This window comes from Cricetulus griseus, chromosome 3 (genome assembly GCF_003668045.3).
Source record: "Cricetulus griseus strain 17A/GY chromosome 3, alternate assembly CriGri-PICRH-1.0, whole genome shotgun sequence".
NCBI classification, from domain to species: Eukaryota; Metazoa; Chordata; class Mammalia; order Rodentia; family Cricetidae; genus Cricetulus; species Cricetulus griseus.
In genome coordinates this window covers 17,356,660-17,377,015 of record NC_048596.1, presented here as the reverse complement: position 1 = coordinate 17,377,015, position 20,356 = coordinate 17,356,660, and the positions used below count along the sequence as shown (strand labels likewise).

Below are 20,356 nucleotides of genomic sequence, written 5' to 3'. Positions count from 1 at the left end.
AATGAGGAGAGCTCCTGGAGCAGAAATTCACACACATGCCTTCTGTCCAATGTTGGGCACAGAGAAGAGGGCTCCATAATGGAAGAAGGCAGAGCTGTGCACTGTGAGACATGAAATCCTTGTGGGTGTCCCCAGGGTGGGACTGGTGGGGTACCAAACAGAGCCCTGTGGGAGGGGTCAGGAAGAAGTGACACTGAGTCACCTGTATCTTTGGCCTGTGCACTGTCTGAATCGTCCTCCAGGATTCTCCAACAGTCGGTGAGCTCTATTCTCTAGGATTCTCTAATAGCAAGTGAGCTTGGGCCAGACGGTTGGCCCACATCACAGCAGTGAGCTCACAAGATAACCGGCACACACGGCTCACGCTTCCATCCTTCCAGCCCCATACCCAGGAGTCAGGATGCTCCACTGTGACTGGAGATCTGGAAAACTGCTAACCCTGTTCAAAGCTTGTGTAGCTGAATGACAGTTATTTGCAGAGAAAGGCTTTATTTGTGAGCTTGGGCAGCTGTCACGGGTATAAGAAGGGGAGGGACCTCCTGCTCTAACAGATGGTGACAGCAGAAAACACATCAACAAACCGGTCTCCAGCAGTCATGGGCTCAAAGGGCTTGAATGGAGCCCACAGCCCTTGTCCTATCGTCTCTGCCTCATGACAGAAATGCCCCAAGCGGCCCAAGCAAGCTCATCAACCACGAAAGGAATGCATGACTACGGTGGCTGGCATAATGACCAGATGACAGTTCCCATCAACACCTGCATTATCAGACCTTTACATTCTCTTGCCAACGATTTTTGCACCCTGAAAAGTGCAACCCTGGCGAGGGAACCAGTTAGGGAGGTGCCGCAGCTGGGGAGTACAAGCTGCAGCTTTGAGCAAAGAATACTGCTGCACGAGGCAAACAACACTGCTGGGCAAGTCTAAAGTGAATGCAGTACTGATTCCCTCAGCTACAGGCCAAATAGTCCGTGCGCTCCAGCTTTCTCTTCCTTCATGTTCCTTGATGCCATGTTTGCACACTCTACATCTTTGTCTTTCTACTTACTTTTCTAAACCTGGACACCAAAGCATCCCGGCCAGTGTCCCACAGAGACTGCCGCAGCTGCCTGTGTGGCTCAGGCTTTCCCACACGGCGCCACCACGCCACTGAACCCCAACCCTCTTCTCAGACTCTAAGACTTGAGTCATTTTCTTCCTGCCCCTAAAGAAACATGGACCCAAGGTTATACAATAACCAATCACACAAAACCTACTAAACAGAAAGGGCTTAAACATTTCCACCTGTCAACACACCTTGGCTGTTGGCTCAGTATTAGGCACTTGAGCTATCTGGGAGAAGTGTCCTTTCATTAACAACCTCTCTACCAGCTGGGGTTCCTCCATTGCACTCATAGTGTGAGAAGCCGCAGGAGCTGTATATTGGCGTGTACACAAAATTCCCAGGATCTACACACCTCTCATGGATGTTTAAGCCTTGCCTGTGTACTTGTGTACAGACATGCATGCCTCTCACAGGCAGATGCCCATAGGACAGTGGCTACTCACACAGACAGATATCCACGAGGAACACGATGTATACCACAAGTTCCCTCAGGGTGGTCTTGACATAGAGTTCTCTGTTCTCAGCTATATTCTCAGTCAGGGTTGTTCCCCAGAGTCCTAAGGGAGTGGAAAGATGCTCAGAGTCCCCAACAGCACATCTTTCCAGTCATCCATTCCTTCCTACCCCTAGACCTCACCCATCTTTGCCCTGTCCTTTCTTGCCTGTCCTATGACCCCTGGGACCTGGTTACCCCACCCACATCCCTGCCTACCCTTCTACAAAGTCCCAGAGGGAGACAGGGTGAGGATTCTGGATCAAGTGAAGCCATGAAAGGGGCGGGCATCGTTTCAGCTGGGGCCTCCTCACCTGTCTCCACATACCATACTCCTCCACAGCCTCTGGGTCCCCAAGTGATGACTCTGCCAAGTGACATTTCTAGAAGACCAGGAGCCTAGCCTCTGTGTCCTGGGGCAAGCAACTCTAACACAAACAATTTGTAGACACCAAGATTTCTTCTTCTTTGGGTCACTTTTGTCCCCTACCCCATCAAACCTTTATTGGTCTCTTTTTCTGACACTAACACCCCAGAAGAAGCTCCCCTCGTGCCCAGTACCTCTGATGCTGTGACAGATATGGAGACAGCAGCTGGACATCAGTGTTCTCTGTGTCTTCTCCTGGCATTTGTCTTCAGGCTTCTTGGGTTGAGGCTGGGGGAGTGTCCCACTGGAGACAGTGCAGATCTTCAGGGTCCCATTCGGGGAAGGGGGGCTGCTGTAGGCTGGATTGTCCCAGGCTCCACTCCCCAGGGTTTGCAGCTCTTGCCCCTTGAGACATTCCATAATATTCACAGGGAAGGAGGTGAGGACCTGGCACCACAGGTGCCCACTCTCACAGGAAACACAGGCACAAAGGCCCAGCCTGACTCTGGCAGCAGAGAGCCCAGGAATGGTGTCTAGGAGCAGCTGTTCTCATTCAGCCTCTGCCTCCTGTCTGGGTGGGGGAGCTGAGCTCACCTAGGGGAGGGAGCAGGAAGGATACAGGGATGGTCATCAATCCTGTCAGATCTCCTCTCTCCCTCTCTCTCTCTCTCTCTCTCTCTCTCTCTCTCTCTCTCTCTCTCTGAGAGCCAGGGAACAAAAGGAAAGGAATTATTAGGGATTTAAAGAAGGAAGAGAAAGGGGAGTGAGGATATTATGCAGAGTAGAAAGAGGAAAGGAGAGAGAGGAGTGCTGGGGTCAGATGGAGCCTGAAAAGGGATGTCCAGACTTCCCACTGTTGAGTTGATCAAAGGTCAGTGTGTGAGTTTCAGGAAGGGAGGGCTGCAGAACTCTCTGGTGGATCTGATTTGATATCCACGATAGATAGATAGATAGATAGATAGATAGATAGATAGATAGATAGATAGATGGGTGTCTTGGCTGTGGGCAGGGAGAAAGACTCACATGGATTAAGGTGAAGACCAAGGATGGGCAGGATGGGAGGTGTTCCTCCCCACCAGCTCAGTCAATGATCTCTCGAGCCCTTCATTGTGCCTCCTTGAGCTGCCCCTAGTGATTGGAGAAGGTGGCTCCCCACTGCACCATTATAGCTCAGGGAAAAACAGAGGCAAAGGGAAGCACCGGACCAGATCTTAGGAGACAAACAGGGTCTCTGCTGGTGATGGGGACAGGAACAGGACTGTAGAGTCCAGGTTGGCTTTGCTTTCCTGAAGTTTGGCTTCATGGCTCATTGGTCATCACACACACACACACACACACACACACACAAAAACACACACACACACACACACACACACACACACACGGAGAGAGAGAAGGGGGGAGGACATTTCACAGAGCCTGGGGCAAGGGTGAGGTAACTTGGGACCTTTAGAAGAAGATCTCTGTACCAGGTGATCTGGTCACCTTTTCCTGGGACATGACTTAGCACTAGGTTTAGAAATGTAAGCTTGAGCATGAAGTGGGTATGAGAGCAATTGAGCTTGGTCTGATTCCCTCTTCCTTGGCTTTCTGAATAGAGACTTGGCATGGACCTCTACTCACATGCCTGTGCCCAGACTCAGCCTTTGCTTGCTCACCCAGGTTTACATATAAGCAAGAGCTTTGTCCAGAACAAGGCTGGTGCTGGTAGTATTGGTGGTTATTCTACAGGCTCTTATCAGAGATGGCTGCAGAGGACTCTTCTAACCATGGTTCTTTACCTAGGGCTACTTTAGCTGCACTGGCTTGAAGCCCACCTTCAGGTTTAGAAAGCATAGCAGCCTGGACATCTCCAGCTCTAAATATTCCCAGGCAGAGATTTTGACCTGGTGTAGGCTTCACTCCCCGATTAAACTGTGTCTCCTAAGTTCTAAGACAGGGAAGGAAAGGTAGATGTCACACCCTTGAATCCATCATATGAATTTCCTGCCCAAGGCCCAGCACTGGAAAGGGGTGACTCCCTCCATGGTCTGCTCCTGAGGACTGTCTGACCTCCCGAGAAGGACAAATGTCCATCTCTCCACTGTACCAGCCAGTGAGGTGCACTGAGGTGACCACTTTCTTTGGAGAAGGGTGGGGAGCTGGGCCAGGGTGGAGCAGCTTGCATTGGATCAGCTGAGTAAGGAGGGAGCTTCTGGCCCTCAGCCAAGAGCTTTTGAACAGTTGCACAAGGACTCCAGACTTATAAAATGACCCTGGAACAGGGTCAGGAACAGGATAGCAACAGTGTGGTGCCTGAGAAGCAGAGAGAGGAACATGAGATGGTTTCCCATTTTCTTGGGCAATTCTCAAATCTGGAGGAGGCCTGCGATTAGCAGGGTCTGAATGGACTTGAGGGCCTTCCTCGGGTGACAAGTCTCCCCATTCTGAGAGCTCCAACCATGACTGACTGCTTTATTCATCATCACCTCCCTGGGACCATTGCTCTTCCCTGCTCAGTACTGAATCCTTGTGTGTGGGTCAGACCACACCGCCCCATGGGGCAGGCTATGCAGCATGGGTTGAGAAATCTCAGAAGGCATCCTCATTCCTCTGCTGTTCAAACTTACTCAGGAAGTCACAAATCAAATATGAATCTCATGATGTTTTGTTTGACATTTCTCCAGGGACTCTTGACTCACACTGTTAAAAAAAAAAAAAAAAAAGCAAACAGTGTGGATGGAGGAAGATTCAGGTTCAAGCTCCTCTTGACCTCAGACTCTTGAATGTGAATAAAATTCCTGGATCTGATGCTGGCTCTCTTACTCACTGTGGTATGTCTCTGAATAAGAAGCTATTGAGGCTAATTTACTGAAATCAGAGGTTTCTCTCCCGCCCGCCAGTTTCTGAATAACCATTCACAGGCTTAACATTACTTATAGATGCTTGGCCAATGGCTCAGGCATATTACTAGTTTGCTCTTACATTTAAATTAACCCATTTCTACTAATCTGTTTATCTCCACGAGCCCGATGGCTTACCAATGCTCCTTGGGTGGCTGCCAACGTTTCCCAGACTCTGCCCTTCTCCTGTATCTCTGCTTGGATTTCCTGCCTGGCTCTATCTTGCCATAGGCCAAAGCAGCTTTATTTACCAACCAATGAGAGCAACACATATTGACGGCGTTCGGAGAGAAATCCCACAGCAGTTTACTATCTGTAGAGTGTTGAAGACAATAGCAAAATCCCCAGACCTGGAGGGTTTTTCAGGACTAAAACACCAAATGGAGGCTTTATAAACTATTCTTAAAGCACAGGCCAGACTTCACGTCTTCTCATAACATCTGCCCCTGTGCAGTCCCACTCCTGCAGTTCATGTCAAGGGGGACACTTTCAGCCAGGACTGTGTTGGCATTGTCTCTGACTGACATGGAGAACTGGCTGCGTCTATGTAGCTCAATTATAACCAGAAGACTGGGGTGATGCCCATGGGCTAGAAGATTTGAAGGTTGTGGACTACTGGCAGGCCATGTGGCCCATCAGAACCAAAAGCCCATTGACCCTCTTAGTGAGTTGATCCCACTGCTCCATGGGCATGAGAATTTGGTCTGGTGCTGTCCTAGCGCAGAGTGGGAAGATGGTCACCCATGAGTGTCACCAGCACGTTCCTGTATCTCACCATGGCCACCCTGAAAAACTTCTTCAGAGCTTTCCAGCCTCATCAGACTCTGACAAGCTGGGGAGGGGTGTGGTGAAACGTGAGTGTGAGAAGAGCCACATCGAGAGAGATGGCAGCTCTCAGTGGTTCTGAGGAAGCCGGGTGAGTAGACCAGGGAGTGGGGAAGTCATGAAGGGAAGCTGGAGAGAGATGACATTGAAATGAGCTTTCCAGGTGGGTGACATTAGCAGAGACAGAAAGTATGGCTGCCGTGTATCTACCACCCAGAGGTCAAGCACATAACACCATAATATCTTAGTTAATCTCACACGAGGTACGTTTTGTTGTCAGATACCTGGGGATCACAATGAGAACCTCTTCTGGAATAGGGGTTCAGGGAAGTGACAATAAGTTCTGTCCTTCAGCTTTGTCTGCTGTGGCCACCAGGTGGCAGCAGCATGTGGGGATTCCTGCCTCAGTGCAGTAGGGGATCTCAGGAAAGAAGCAGGCCCGTGTGGAAGGCTGTGGACTCACCAGATCCAGGAACCTTCCCTCTCCCCTGCTCCTTCCTGTTTCCTCCCCTTTTCCTAGGGGGGAGCTGAGGGTTCTTGTCTGTACCCAGCAATAAGTCTTAATCCCCAGGGATTGGTCATTCCAAAAGCTTCCTAGACATCTGTGAAGAGCTAGTTCCTCAGAGAAGCAGACCAATGTGCAAGGCTTTTAGTCAGGATACCCCTGTGAGAAAACAGGAGGTGAGGCTGAGTTCACAGGGGTGGGGTGGGGGGTGGAGTGAGGAGCTGGGGGTGGGGGTGGAGGGGCTAGGAGTGGGGGAGTTGAGGGTGAGCGAGGGGAGAGGGGTGTGGTGTGGTGGGTCAGTCCTGATGCCCATGTCTGTTTCTGAGTGAGGGAGACAGAGGGAAGGAAGGTTAGTGAATGGCTGTGGTGTAACCTAAAAAAAAATGGTTGGTAGAAACGTTAGGGAATCAAAACAGATCACCAGGGGTCCTGAGCTCAGTGGTTAAGAGCACTGGCTGCTCTTCCAGAGGACCCAGGTTTAATTCACAGCACCCACATGGTGGCTCACCGTCATCTGTAACTCCAGCTCCAATGTCCTCTTTTGGCCTCTGAGGACACCAGGCATGCACATGGTACACAGACATACATGCAGGCAGAACACCCACACACATACAAAAAAAGATAAAGATAAAACAAATCTTTAAAAGGAAATAGACCGTCACCAGAGTCCTGCATCCCCCAGGATGGGGATGGGACCCTCCCTGATTGGCCTCGCTGCTTCTGGCCTAAGCTGTCAAGGAGAGTGTGGCCCCAGGTAAAGAATCTTTGTCAGTGTCTCTTGTGGCTTTAGAGAAGGGGCAGCTTTTGGAAGTGTCTGCCAACAGCCATGCCTGCCCCCCTCTGAGAGGACAGTTTACACCTCATTGCCTTCTGTCAGTTCCTCCCCAGCAACCAGGGCAGAAGTCCCACCCTCCCTGAACGGAACTCTTACTGTTCTTCTGATCAAACAGACACACTGGCCAAGTCTGCCCAAGCTCTTCCCTCCTCTGCCTTTGAGTCCCTGCTTTTAGTCCTTTAACTGTGGGTGTCTGTTAGCTTCAGCCCCTCCACCCAGGCCCAGGCACCAGCCTACCCTGGCTTGAGCCTGATTGGCCAACATCAGGTCCTATACCATTTCTGGACACCCAGTTTCACAGGTCACTCTACAGTGGTACCAGGGTCAGCAATGAGGCCACTCCTTTCACTTGCTGGATAGTTTTATGTCAACTTGACACCATCTAGAGTCATTTGAGAGATAGGATCCTCAATTGAGAAAAATCCCTCCTTAAGATCTGACTAAAGGCAAAACTGCAGGGCATTTTCTTTATTAGTGATTGATGGAGGAGGGCCCCATCTATTGTTGGTTGGACCATCCCTGAACTGGTGGTCCTAAGTTCTATAAGAGAGCAGACGGAGAAAGCCAGAAAGAGAAAGCCAGTAAGCAGCACTCCTCCATGGCCTCTGTGTCAGCTCCTGCCTTCAGGTTCCTGCCTTGCTTGAGTTCTTGTGTTGGCTTCCTTCAGTGATGGACTAGGATGTGGAACTGTAAGCCAAATAAACACTTTCTTCCCAAGTTGCTTTGGACATGGTGTTTCATCACAGCAATAGTAACTCTAACTAGGACACCTAAGCAAGGCCAAGTAGATGACAGGACAACCACAGCTTTTTCATGTGGCCCAGATGATCTGGTAGCTACCCAATGTCAGTAAGTGGATGTCGGCACTTGTCTGTAGAAAACAAAAATTTGTAAACAGAGTGAGTGATAGGGGATGAGAATGCTGGGTGCCTGGCTTGTCCTAGGGTGGTCACAGTTAAGGTCGCAAGTTCACTCTGGGCTTCTGTGAGTGCTCTTGAGGGTGGAAGTTCTATGGTGGCATAGAGGGCCCCACTCATTACAGATCTGGGTTTAGCTTCTCTCCCACTGCCAGTCCTCAGCTAAAGGGGGATAGATGCAGCCGACCCTCTGCTGCTTTGACAGAGGGCGTGGAGAACCAGGACCACAAGACCACATCTGGACCAGATGATATTGCAAATCCAGAGTCAAATAATCCTGAACTTTGAAAGGAAATTCCCCAGCCCCTGGCAGCTAAGCAACAGAGCAGTGTAGCCTGCCAATGCACCAGGGTTACAATTGCCCGTGTTTTGAATGCCAAAGGTAAAGCCGATAGCATGGGGGTTTTCCTTTTCCTTTCTTGAGCAGGAAGAGATTGGAAGGCAAACAGGGTCAGACAGGTGGGTAGAAGACACCTGTAGCCTAGGGTGACTTCCAAACTGTTTCTTGCCTTGAGGTCAGAGTCACTGTTTCCAGAGTGGCTGCAGCCTGGAGTGGGTCCATGGGGCAGGAATGGGTTGTGGGACCAAGAAAAGTGAGACCTAGTGAATATACATCAAACTTTCTGGTTAGCAAGTCTGTTCTCTAGTTGGAAAGAACCATGTACCGGGCAAAATATGCAAAGTCCTTGCATATATCTAGCAGATGTTAAGTTCTGGTACCTTCTCCCCGTGGCATTCCCAGTGCCAGGAATTTTCTGACCCTTAAAAGACAGCTAATGTATAGATAACTATGAGCAGATTCTCAGACCTCCTAGCACAGTGCATGCAAGAAGATATTTTAAAATGCTGCTCCATCATGCTACCTCAAGCCCATTCCCTTGTCCTGCCTGATTCCAGGGGTTCCTCTACTGAGAAGGCCCCTATCTCCCTTCCCCATTTGACACACCGTGGTTGTGTTCTGCACCATTACATTCTGGCATGTATAGCTTGCTTTGGGGATTTGTTCCCTTTGTCTAAGAAATTTGTGTGCTCAAGCTGGGTGTGGTGCCACACGCCTGTAATATCAGCACGTAAGTGGACATGGGAAGATCGGGAGTTCAAGATCAGCCTCAGCTACCTAGAGAGTTCAAATCCAGTCTGGGATATGTGAGACCCTGTCTCAAACAAACAAACAAACAAACAAACAAAACACAGTAGCAAAGAAAAATAGGAATCTGTGAGCTCCCAAGGGTGGCAGTGAACTTGGCCAAGTTGCCCTGCAAGGAGAAGAGCGTTAACTTTCTGCCAGGCACAGGCAAGTCTCAGTCAACATTCAGTCTACAGGCAGGTGGTTGCCTTGGTGCAGGGGTATGGGATGGAGAAGAAGAAAACTCCCAGCTGTAAAATTCACCCAAGAGGAACCACAAAAAGAGAAGGAGCATTAGGTTAGGCTAAGTCAGGTCAGGTCATGGCCAGCTGTGCTCTCTCTCTCTCTCTCTCTCTCTCTCTCTCTCTCTCTCTCTCTCCTTCTCAGTGAGGAATCAATGCAAAAACCAGAACAGTGAGGCTACTGTAGGGTGAGGGAAGGTGGGGACAGTAGGCTTGCTGTCTGTACTTCTGCGGCATCTGAGTTCATGAAGAGAAAGTACAGGGCAGGGGGCACTGTGGAGGGGGCGGTGTGGGGGGAATTGTGGAGGGGCAAGACTGGGCCCCTAAGGGATAGCAGTGGCTGGCTGCTGCTTCTTGCATCTAAGGGAGAAAGGGGACTACTGCGTCAGCACTCCAAGAATATCCAATAGCTCTTTCTGGGTTCTGTGGCCACTGCTGGAAACCAATAGGAGGCAATCACTGGGCCTGTGTCAGCCTGTTGTCTGTGTCCATCCATGTGGAAAGTTGGTACACAACACAGGTTCTGCAGGCTGAGGAAAGTCCCCTACAAGTCTCCACACAGGAGGGAGGAAGTGGCCTGGGGCCTGGAGATAGAGGGCTCAGGCAGCCCTTGGCCCTATCCTAAGACCTTAGCCCCTCAGGTCTGAGCCGTGTAGGCTGTCACCCCTTGACCACACACTCTGCTCCCCAGATGTCAGTTGTCCAAGTCACACTGACTCTGGTCTTTGGAATGGGACCAGAATTCAGAGACAGGTGGTCACAGCCTGGCAGAGACCACTCTCCAGCCCCCACACCTACCCCACCACCACCACATACACTCCAGTTCTTTAGTGGACAAGTGGGGGAGAGAAGGATGGGAGAGGGGAAAGAGCTTGTGGATGATCTGTGAATTGTGTGGACAGACAAATGTCTCATAACTGGGGGACAAGTTCACTGACTTCTTCACTATAGGGCTTTTAGCCTGAGCCTGAGAGAAGCCATGCACCAAGGGTGTTAGTCAGTGTGGTATCACTTAATGTCTTTTCTTCTGCTGGTCTCTGAACCATCTCGCCATCCTTCCCACACCCAAGGCCAATGGCCACTTGGGATTTCACGCTACTCTGACATCCAGAACCTCTTCTTGCTTCTCCCATGCTAGTCTGGCCTGTGCCTTTCTCCTGCAGTGGAGGACATCCTGGGCTAAAGTCCATCAGGTGGAGACATGGAGGCTTCCTCCAAACAAGGCTGGTGACAAGTTCCTGGGAGGCTGTAGGAGAAACTTGGGACAGCCTACCCAAGCTGCAGTCACCATGCCCCCCCACACACACACACCTAGGCCAGCCTGCATGTGTACTTCCTCCCCGAGCCAACCCTGTCTCTACATTCAGAGACAGCTGGCGAGAGACACCTGACCCACAGACACCAATAAAGAAAGGACAACACAGCAAAGTCAGCCATCTGAGCCAATAGGACCTTGGGAGGCGGTATAAAGGCAGGTCTGCAGCGCTCTGCTATTCACTGACTCCCAGAGCCTGAGTCCTTGGTCTTCTCACCCCCTCCCCCAAGGGGTGTCCCAGCAGGGTAACCCGCTACAGGAGGCCCAATCTTACCCCTGTAGTTGGGATCCCATGGATATCCCATGCTTATTCCCAGAATGTCTGATCTATGCGCTCACAGTGTAGACAGCCTCGTGCTTATTTTGTTTTTTGTTGTTGTTTTTGGTTTTTTTTTGGTTTTTTGAGACAGGGTTTCTCTGTGACTTTGGAGGCTGTCCTGGAACTAGCTCTTGTAGACCAGGCTGGTCTCGAACTCATAGAGATCCTCCTGCCTCTGCCTCCCGAGTGCTGGGACTAAAGGCGTGCGACACCAACGCCCAGCCCTAGTGCTTATTTTGTAACAGCAGTCTTAAGCCAGAGTCCCAACTGTGTGAATTGTAGCACATCAGCTTTTGGCCATTCACCCCAAGAAAGCAAACAGTGGTGACAAGATGAGAAGTTATTTTAATCTGAGGCACCAGTTTGGAATGACAGAAATTAGGAATTTCAGCCTGCCTTTGGGGTAATGATGTTGACATTTGAACAGAAGAAGACTTGGGCTGGGGAAGAAGAGGTGAGTGTACTTACAAAGCCTTGATTAAACTGTGGTTTGGCTGATCTGTATGTCAGTTCTGGTTCTGAAAGGTAGTCATGGATAAGTCCCTGTCTCCAGGAGGATAACCCAGTTCCCAAGAGGTGGCTGTTTCTGCTTGGGGGTGGTCACAGAATGGAGCCATCTAGATACATCTCTGCTGTCCCTGGGATACAAGGTGGCTGTCAGTTTGGGACAATGACTGGAGCCTTTACAGGGATCTGGGGAAGGAAGCTGACAATAAAATACCTTCGCTTCTCTTTCCCTCGGGTCCTTTCTTTCCCTCTTTTCCTATCTTTCCCTCGGCTTTGAAAGGTTAAGTATGGTTGGCTTTTTGAAAGGCTCCTTGAGTGACTAAGGTACCTCCTGCAGAGTGTAGCCGGCATCTGACTCAAGGCGACAGAGACTCAGAATGGAAAGCTTTCATACTGTTTTGGTTTTTAAATTTTATTTATATTTTATGTATGAGTGTTCTGCATAGATACCTGCAGTCCAGAAGAGGGTATCAGATCTTATTATAGATGGCTGGGAATTGAACTCAGAACATCTGGAAGAGCAGCCAGTGCTCTTAACCTCTGAGCCTTCTATCCAGCCCCTTGTTTTTGTTTTTGAATGTTCTTTTTTTTATTTTAAATTAAAAACAATCTTTTTTTCCATACCAATCCCAGTTCCCTCTCCCTCCCATTCTCCCATGTCCCCCACCAACCCTCCATCCCACCCCCCTTCCACTCCCCAGGGATAGTGAGGCCTCCCTGGGGGATCCTCAAAGTCTGTCACATCATTTGGGGGCAGGGCCTAGGTCTTCCCCCACGTATCTCGGCAGAGAAAGTATCCCTCCATATGGAATGGGCTCCCAAAGTCCATGCACTAGGGATAAATACTGGTCCCACTGCCAGAGAACCCATAGATTGCCCTGGACTCTAAACTGACACCCACTTTCAAGGGGCCTGGGTCGGTCCTTTGTTGGTTCCCCAGCTGTCAGACTAGAGTCTGTGCATGCCCACTTGCTCAGGTCAGCTGTTTCTGTGGGTTTCCCCAGCATGGTCTAGACCCCTTTGCTCATCATTCCTCCCTCTCTACAACTGGATTCCAGGATTTTGGCTCAGTGTTTAGCTGTGGATCTCTGCTTCTGCTTCCATCAGCTAGGATGGCATTTAAGGCTGATGGGAGTGCAAACTTGTACAGCCACTTTGGAGGTCAGTATAGTGGTTTCTCAGAAAAATGGGAATCATTCTACCTTAAGATCCAGTAATTTCACTCCTGGCATATACCCAAAGGATGCACATTCACACCATAAGGACATCTGTTCAACTATGTTCATAGCAGCATTATTTTTAATAGCCAGAACCTGGAAGCAACCTAGATGTCCCTCAACAGAAGAATGGATAAAGAAAATGTAGTACATTTATACAATGGAGTACTACTCAGCAGAAAGAAAAAAAAAAAACAATGGAATCTTAAAATTCACAGGCAAATGGATGGAACTGGAAGAAACCATACTGTGAGGTAACTCAGACCCAGAAAGAAAAACATGGTATGTACTCACTCATAAGTGGATATTAGACATAGAGCAAAGGATAACCAGCCTATAATTCACAACCCCAGAGAAGCTAGGAAGCAAGAAGGACCCTAAGAGAGACATATGTCAACACCTGGAGAAGAGGAAAGGGACAAGATCTCTCTCTTTTTTTTTAATTTGTTTTTTGTTTTTAGTTTTTCAAGACAGGGTTTCTCTGTGGCTTTGGAGGCTGTCCTGGAACTACTCTTGTAGACCAGGCTGGTTACCAACTCACAGAGATCCTCCTGCCTCTGCCTCCACCTCCCGCTCCCGAGTGCTGGGATTAAAGGCTCGTGCCACCACCGCCTGGCTTGTTTTTGTTTTTTTAGCCTTATGGACCAACATGAGGAATTGGAGCTCTTTAGCAAAAGTAGTTCTATGTACTTGTTAAGGGCTGGCAAGATGGCTCAGAGGGGAAAGACACTTGCTGCTAATCCAAATCACCTGATCCCTCGGACCACATGGTAGAAAGAGAGACCTGATTCCTGAATGTTTGTCTCTGGCCATCCCCCTTTTCAAATCCTCATTTTCATGCCCCATTTTCCTAACACATACACACACACACACACACACACACACACACACACACACACACACACACACACAAATGAATGAATGAATGAATGAATAAATAAATAAATAAATAAATAAATAAATAAATAAAATACAGCTAATTTAAAGAACTTATCAGCAATTCTATCATCTTTTCCAGAAGCCATCGGGACTTAGGCAGGCTGCAGAGAGGGGGGCAGTCGGCACTCTTTGTTGGACACAGTGGGGCACAATCCACTTACACCATTCTCTCCTGGCTGTCAGCTGTCTGAGACTTAGCTTCAATCACTGGAAAGGGGAAAGCTCCCAGTCCCAGGGGTCCATGGCTTGTGACTCTTCTTACCCAGAGAACTGGCTGGGACTGACCCCAGACAGGAGCAACACTGGCTTCCATTCCTCCTTTCCTATACTGCACTCTGCTAGGAGATACAAGGTAAGCAGGGAACTTTCTGCAGCTCTAGCTTCTGGTCCCAAAGCCATGAGACCATGCTCAGTGTAGATGGGGAGATCTGTGGGGCTGGTTGCATAACACTGGATCTCAGTGTGCTTGTTTATTTAAGCAAACTGACAATCTCAGCACCTGCAGTTGCCTCACCAACAATAGCCAGAAGGGCTTTTGTGTTTGTTTGTTTGTTTGTTCAAGGTGAGATCTCTATACCATAGAATTCACCTATTTAAATAAAACAATTTAGGGCTGGAGAGGTGGCTCAGAGGTTAAGAGCACTGACGGTTCTTCCAGAGGTCCTGAGTTCAATTCCCGGCAACCACATGGTGACTCAAACCACCTTGAATGAGATCCGCTGCCCTCTGCTGGCATGCAGGCAGAAGACTGTATACATAATAAATAAATAAAATCTTTTAAAAATAAATAAATAAATAAATAAATAAATAAATAAATAAAACAATTTCATGACATTAATCCTCACATCCTCAAAGAAACCCTGCTCCCCTTAGCCATCACCCTATAGCCAGCACCACCTCCAATCTCCTTCTAAGTTTCGAGCAACTTCTAAATCTAATTCCTGTTTCTATAAAGTTTTCTTTCTGAACATTTCCTACAAACACAGTCATGCAATAAATGGTTCTTTACCTGGCTTCTTTCACTCATTATTTGGATTTCAAGGCTCGTTTATGTTTTAGCATGTGCTCCATTTTTTTTTATTTGTTTGTTTGTTTTGTTTCTTCAAGACAGGGTTTCTCTGTGGCTTTGGAGCCTGTCCTGGAACTAGCTCTTGTAGACCAGGCTGGTACTGAACTCATAGGAATCTGCCTGCCTCAGTCTCCCTAGTGCTGGGATTAAAGGCGTGCTCCACCACCACCCGGCCATATGCTCCATTTTTATAGCAAGTAATACTTTATTTTTGTGGACATATCATTTGTTACTATCCATTACTCAGTGAATTAAAACTTGTGTGGCTTCTATTTTGGATGCTATGAAATTCATTGAGACAGGTGTGTGTGTGTGTGTGTGTGTGTGTGTGTGTGTGTGTGTGTGTGTGCACGTATATCTGTTTTCATTTCTGTTCAGTATACGCCTATGAATAAAATTGCAGGATCATGAGTAATATTTTTAAGGAACAAGTAGAGTAGAAGATGGTTGGTGTGGTGGATTGAATGAAAACCACCCCCATAGACTCATTGGGGGTGACAATATTTGAAAGGGTTAGGACATATGGCCTTTTTGGAGTAGGAATGACTTTGCAGGAGGATGTGTATCACCTGGGGGGGTTGGGCTTTCAAAAACCCAAGTTAGGCCCAGTGTGTTCTCATTCTCTCTCTCTCTCTCTCTCTCTCTCTCTCTCTCTCTCTCTCTCTCTTTCTCTCTCTGCTCCCTGCCTGTGGACTCAGATACAGAACTTTTAGCTCCTCTCCAGCACCATGTCTGTCTGCATGCCGCCATGCTTCCCGCCATGACGACAATGGACTAAAACTGTGAACTGTGAGTAAGCCCCAATTAAACGATCTCTTTTATAAGAGTTGCTGTGGTCATGGTGTCTCTTCGTAGAAACAGAACAATGACTTAAACAGATGGAAAATGGGGAGTGAGTCAGTAGACATCACTATGCCTCCACCCTGTGGCTAAGATCAAGTGTAGAGATTGGTGAGAAAGTTGGGTGTGCGGGTGATACACACCTCTAATCCTGGCACTGGAGAGGATCAAACAGGAAGACTGTGCATCAAGACTGGCTGTCCTGGTTAGATGATAACAAATTAAAGCAACAGCAGAGAGAACAAGAGGGGAACAGGGGAGGAAGAGGAAAGGGAAGCGGAAGGGACAGGAAAGGAAAGGAAGGGGGGAGGGGAAAGAGGGGAGGAGGGGAGGGGAAGGAAGGAATTGGTAAGAGTGGATGGAACATGATGACTTAGACTATGCTAAGCAGAGAGGGGATTTAAGTCTGAAGAAGACATTCAAGATAAAATCATGGAGTAATTTGAAGACCTACGTAAAGGGGTCTGCATGAAAAGGCAATAGTAACAATTGCCACTCACTGTGAACCTAACTCTGTAGCTACCGATCTATTAAATAGTCAAAGCAACCTTGCAAAACGAATTATCATTCCCATTACACAGATGATGAAATTGAAGCACATAGAGTAAATTGAGATACCAGGTTAAGCTGGTATCTCAGCAAGTTCCAGAACTAAGAGCTCAGCCTGGTGTTCCTTTTACCTTTTTCCTTCTATAAAACTGGGTTGTGCTATTGAGATCACATAAATACATAAGACTGTATCCTATTAAGCTAGAAAGATGGCTTGGTGGTTTAAAGCACTTTTGGCTCCTTCAAAAGGCCAGAAGTTTAGTTCCCAGCACCCACATAGTAACTCCAATTCCAGGGGATCTGATGCCTTCTCCTGACCTCCTCAGGCACCAAGCTCGAATATGGTATACATGCATATAAGCAGCCAAAACGCTCATACACATAAAATAAATAAATCTAAAAAATTTTAAGATTGTATTCTGCTTGTGAATGTCACTGTAGCATGAACATCTATGTCTTCTGGTGCTCAGCTGTAGACCGTCAGCTTCCAGAACCTTGAGAAACACGTTTCTGTGCTAACTCAGTTTCACAAGTGGCTGGTGCAGCCACAGGCAAGCCTTTTGATCCCTCCACTCTCACTTTCCTCCTCTTCATGATTGATCCAGGGAGTACCCAACCCCTAGAGCCTCAGGGGTGGCTCAACCAAATCGTCTCTTGTGAATTGGTTTGCATGAACCAGTCTATACCTGCTCTCTATTCTTATTCCACACATTGGTCCTTTGGACTATTTGGGGTTAAAATGCCTGCCTATGCTTCCTGCTCAAATTCCGGAAGTGGGGCTCGGTGGTAGACTCTCTACTTGCCATGCACAACACCCAGAGTTCAATCTCCAACACCAACAAAACAAACCTCCATCTCAACAGGCAGAAGGCTCTCACTAGCATGTTCTGGAAGTGTGGACACAGGGGTGGGATTGCTCACTGGCTCCTGGTGAAGATGGTCCCCTGCAGAGAATGCCTAAAGACCATGAAGATTATATGCATAGTCACTCAATAGGTCACTACTTCATGTGCAAACACACAAATCTGTGGGTTTGTCTGAAGATGTTGCCAGAGCTCCTAACCCTGGTGTCGGTAGGCAGTGAAGAGCTGTTTGGGCCACTGGCATGCAACTTCTGGAGAGCAGTAGCTAAGGGGAGAAGCAGGTTCCACCCACACCTTGGCTCGAAGCCTGAGGTTGGAGACTAGGTTCCTCTTCCCAAAGGTTGGGAGGAATGGGAAGCAACATGGAATCATAGGTGACAGGCAGCACCTTGGCTTCCTGTTCTCTCTTATGCATCTGCTCCAGTGTTTGTGGTGTGTGTGGAGTCTCCTTAGGCTTGGACCCAACCCTCATTGTTGAACTATGCCCTCTCCCTCTCCTAGAAAGGAATACCCATGGGCTCCTGAATTCACAAGGTGTGGGTGGAGGCCACCAGGGAGCAAAACAAGGAGATGACACAAGAGGGACCAGCAGATTACATTCAACCAATGGCAGCAGCGGGTTGAGGTGGCACCAAATTCTCTTTGACCAATGACAAAGCCAGAGTTAACAAACATCATTTTCTCATGGCAAAGGGCAGGGTGGGGGCCATTGGGATATTGGTGTCTGAGTCATCCCATCACTTTGGCTTAGTCTCCATCTGACTGTATTGTGTCTCCTGGCCTCTCCCATCCTCATCTCAGCCGGGGGCTACCCTTATGTCAACCAGCTCTGCACACTTTACCCTTTATTGGCAGCAGATAAAGGGTATATGAAGAAATAGGACCAGTCACTCACTGCCAGCCAGAGGCTTAAACCTGCAGTTTTGGGAGGTGACATATACAACCATACTGTATAAAAGACACAGGGAGGGTTTTGTGGCGATACCTAACTTGTTCTTGTGTCCTTAGTTGGGAGCTGGTGGTCCAGAGAAAGACTGACACACCAGACAGAAGCCTACTCTGTCTCGCTGTCCCAGATGCCACGATTTTCAATCCTCTGAAGATTTTCTCAGCATCCAAGAGCCAGCATGCCAGGACACTTGCTACAAGAAGAGGTGAGCCTCCATACAGTGGATTTCCATCGATGCATCTGGTGTGAAAGAGTTGAGAATTCTTGGAGGGACTTGTCCATCTTTTGAAGCTGTGCGGTCTTCCACTGTCTGCAGACATGAACTATAATCAACAACTTTTTTTTCTTTTTCCTTTTTCATGCACATTTGTGCTGTGCATGCATGTGAATGCATGTGCTTGCGTGTGAATTCATGTTTACATGTTCATAGGTGCATGCGTGTGTGAGGGGGGAGTAACAGCACACATGTGTGTACGAGTGTAGAGGCCCAACCAAGGTTGACGTTGGGAGTCATTGTTGATCTTTTTAAGATTTATTTATCTTCATTTTTTAAAATGTGTTTCAGTATTTTTCCTGTATGTATGTATGTATGAGCACCATGAGCATGCCTGGCTCCCATATAGGACAGGAGGGCATCAGTGCTCTGGAACTACAGTTATAGACAGTTATTGGCATCCGTGTGGGTGTAGAGAACTGAACCTGGGTGCCCTGCAAAGCAGAAAGTGCTTTTGACTGCCCATCTCAATCATTCCTCCACCTTACTTGCTAAGGCAAGTTTTCTCAGTCAAACCAGAGCTCTCTGGTAGGGATTGTCTTGCTGACAAGCTTTGACAGCCACTATAATTGCAGGCTGGCTGCCATGCCCAACAGCATTTATGTGAGTTCTGGAGATCTGAGCTCTGGTCCTCATGTTTCAGTGGATTAAAGCATTTTAATCACGGAACCATGTCTCCAGTCACCATCGGGCGGTGGTGGTGCACGCCTTTAATCCCAGCACTCGGGAGGCAGAGCAGGTGGGTCTGAGTTTGAGGCCAGTCTGGTCTACAAAGGGAGTTCCAGGACAGGCTCCAAAGATACACAGGGAAACCCTGTCGTGAAAGAAACAGGTAGGTCCATAGGTAGGTAGGTAGGTAGGTAGGTAGACAAACAATAGATATTACAACAAATTTATTTTCTAATTGGGAAGATTTCCATTCTTCAAAATACAGTGAGGACTCTTATTGAGCAACTGCAGAACCCTGGACTTGGCAAGATGGGAATAAAGAAAAATAAGACCTTAAAAATGCATTTGACACACATTTGCTGCAGCCTGGTCTTGAGGTTTGTCTCTGGAGAAAGGCTGTGTATCCCAGCTCCCTGTCTCTAAGAGTCTTGACTAGAAGAAGATTTAGTTTGTATGTGTCCCTTAGGTGAGTCACAAGAAATTCAAATGGATGCAGAACTTTAAAAAAGAAAAAGAAGAGCCAGACCATGTTGCTGCTTTAATCCTTTAAAGATTAAAGTTTGAGGCCAGCCTGGTCTATGAAGTGAGTTTCTGGACATCCAGGACTACATAGAGAAACTCTGTCTCCGAAAAAAATAAATAAATAAGAAGAAAGAAGGAAAAAAATTCATAAAATATACAGAATTTTATGAATGAGCAAACAGTTGAGCCTACAGGGTAATTCAGAAGCCTGTTTGAACTCATCAATTGAATTATCTTGAAGAATTGGTCTTTCAGGCCAGGTGTTGGTGGCACACGCCTTTAACCCCAGCACTCGGGAGGCAGAGGCAGGTGGATCTCTGAGTTCCAGGGCCAGCCTGGTCTCCAGAGTGAGTGCCAGGACAGCCTCCAAAGCTACACAGAGAAACCCTGTCTTGATAAACCAAAAAAAAAAAAAAAAAAAAAGAATTGGTTTTTCAACTCAGCAGCTTCGTGTATGTGTGCGTGCGTGTGTGTGTGTGTGTGTGTGTGTGTGTGTGTGTGTGTGTGTATGTATGTATGTATGTACGTGTGAGTTCCTATATATGAGTGTTGGCATGCACATATCACAGAGCGTGTAAGTAGGAACACAACCTCAGGTGACGGTCCTTACTTTCTTGTTTTGGGTTATTGTTTGTTTGTTTTGAGGCAGGGTCTTCACACTTTCACAGCAGGCACTTATCCCACTGAGCCATCTCCGAAGCCCTTAAAAAGGACCTTCGAAAAGAGGTGAAAAAACTTTTGTCAAAAATCTTTTCAGAAACCTGTGAGTGTGGATGGGTTCCCTGGCTGACCCAATTTGAGTCTTTTTTCCCCAGGGCTGCAAGTGAACCTAGGTTCTGGCCTGCAATAAGCCACTTTTGTTGGTATTTGCAGGTTCCGGTGTCCAGATATATAAGAGAGTAGCTGGACGGAAGAAAACTCATTCCTTAGAAATTAAAAGATTCTTTTTTTTTTTTAACAGAGAATCTTGGGTCTCTCAGAGCTAAAACTTGAAAGAGGAGATACCTTGGGATTTAGTCTTGTCATGCT

At 47.8% G+C, this 20,356-nt stretch overlaps 1 protein-coding gene across 1 annotated transcript in view; it reads right to left on the bottom strand.

Moving 5' to 3' along the window:
- The window catches only part of Pkd2l1 (polycystin 2 like 1, transient receptor potential cation channel), a 33,224-nt gene extending 29,761 nt beyond the window's left edge, over positions 1-3,463 (bottom strand). Inside the window, 3 exon segments of the mRNA XM_027407239.2 lie at positions 1,547-1,660; positions 2,158-2,410; positions 3,449-3,463. Coding sequence (XP_027263040.2) covers positions 1,547-1,660; positions 2,158-2,410; positions 3,449-3,463 — 382 coding nt within the window.
- Between the last annotated feature and the right edge of the window lie 16,893 nt (positions 3,464-20,356).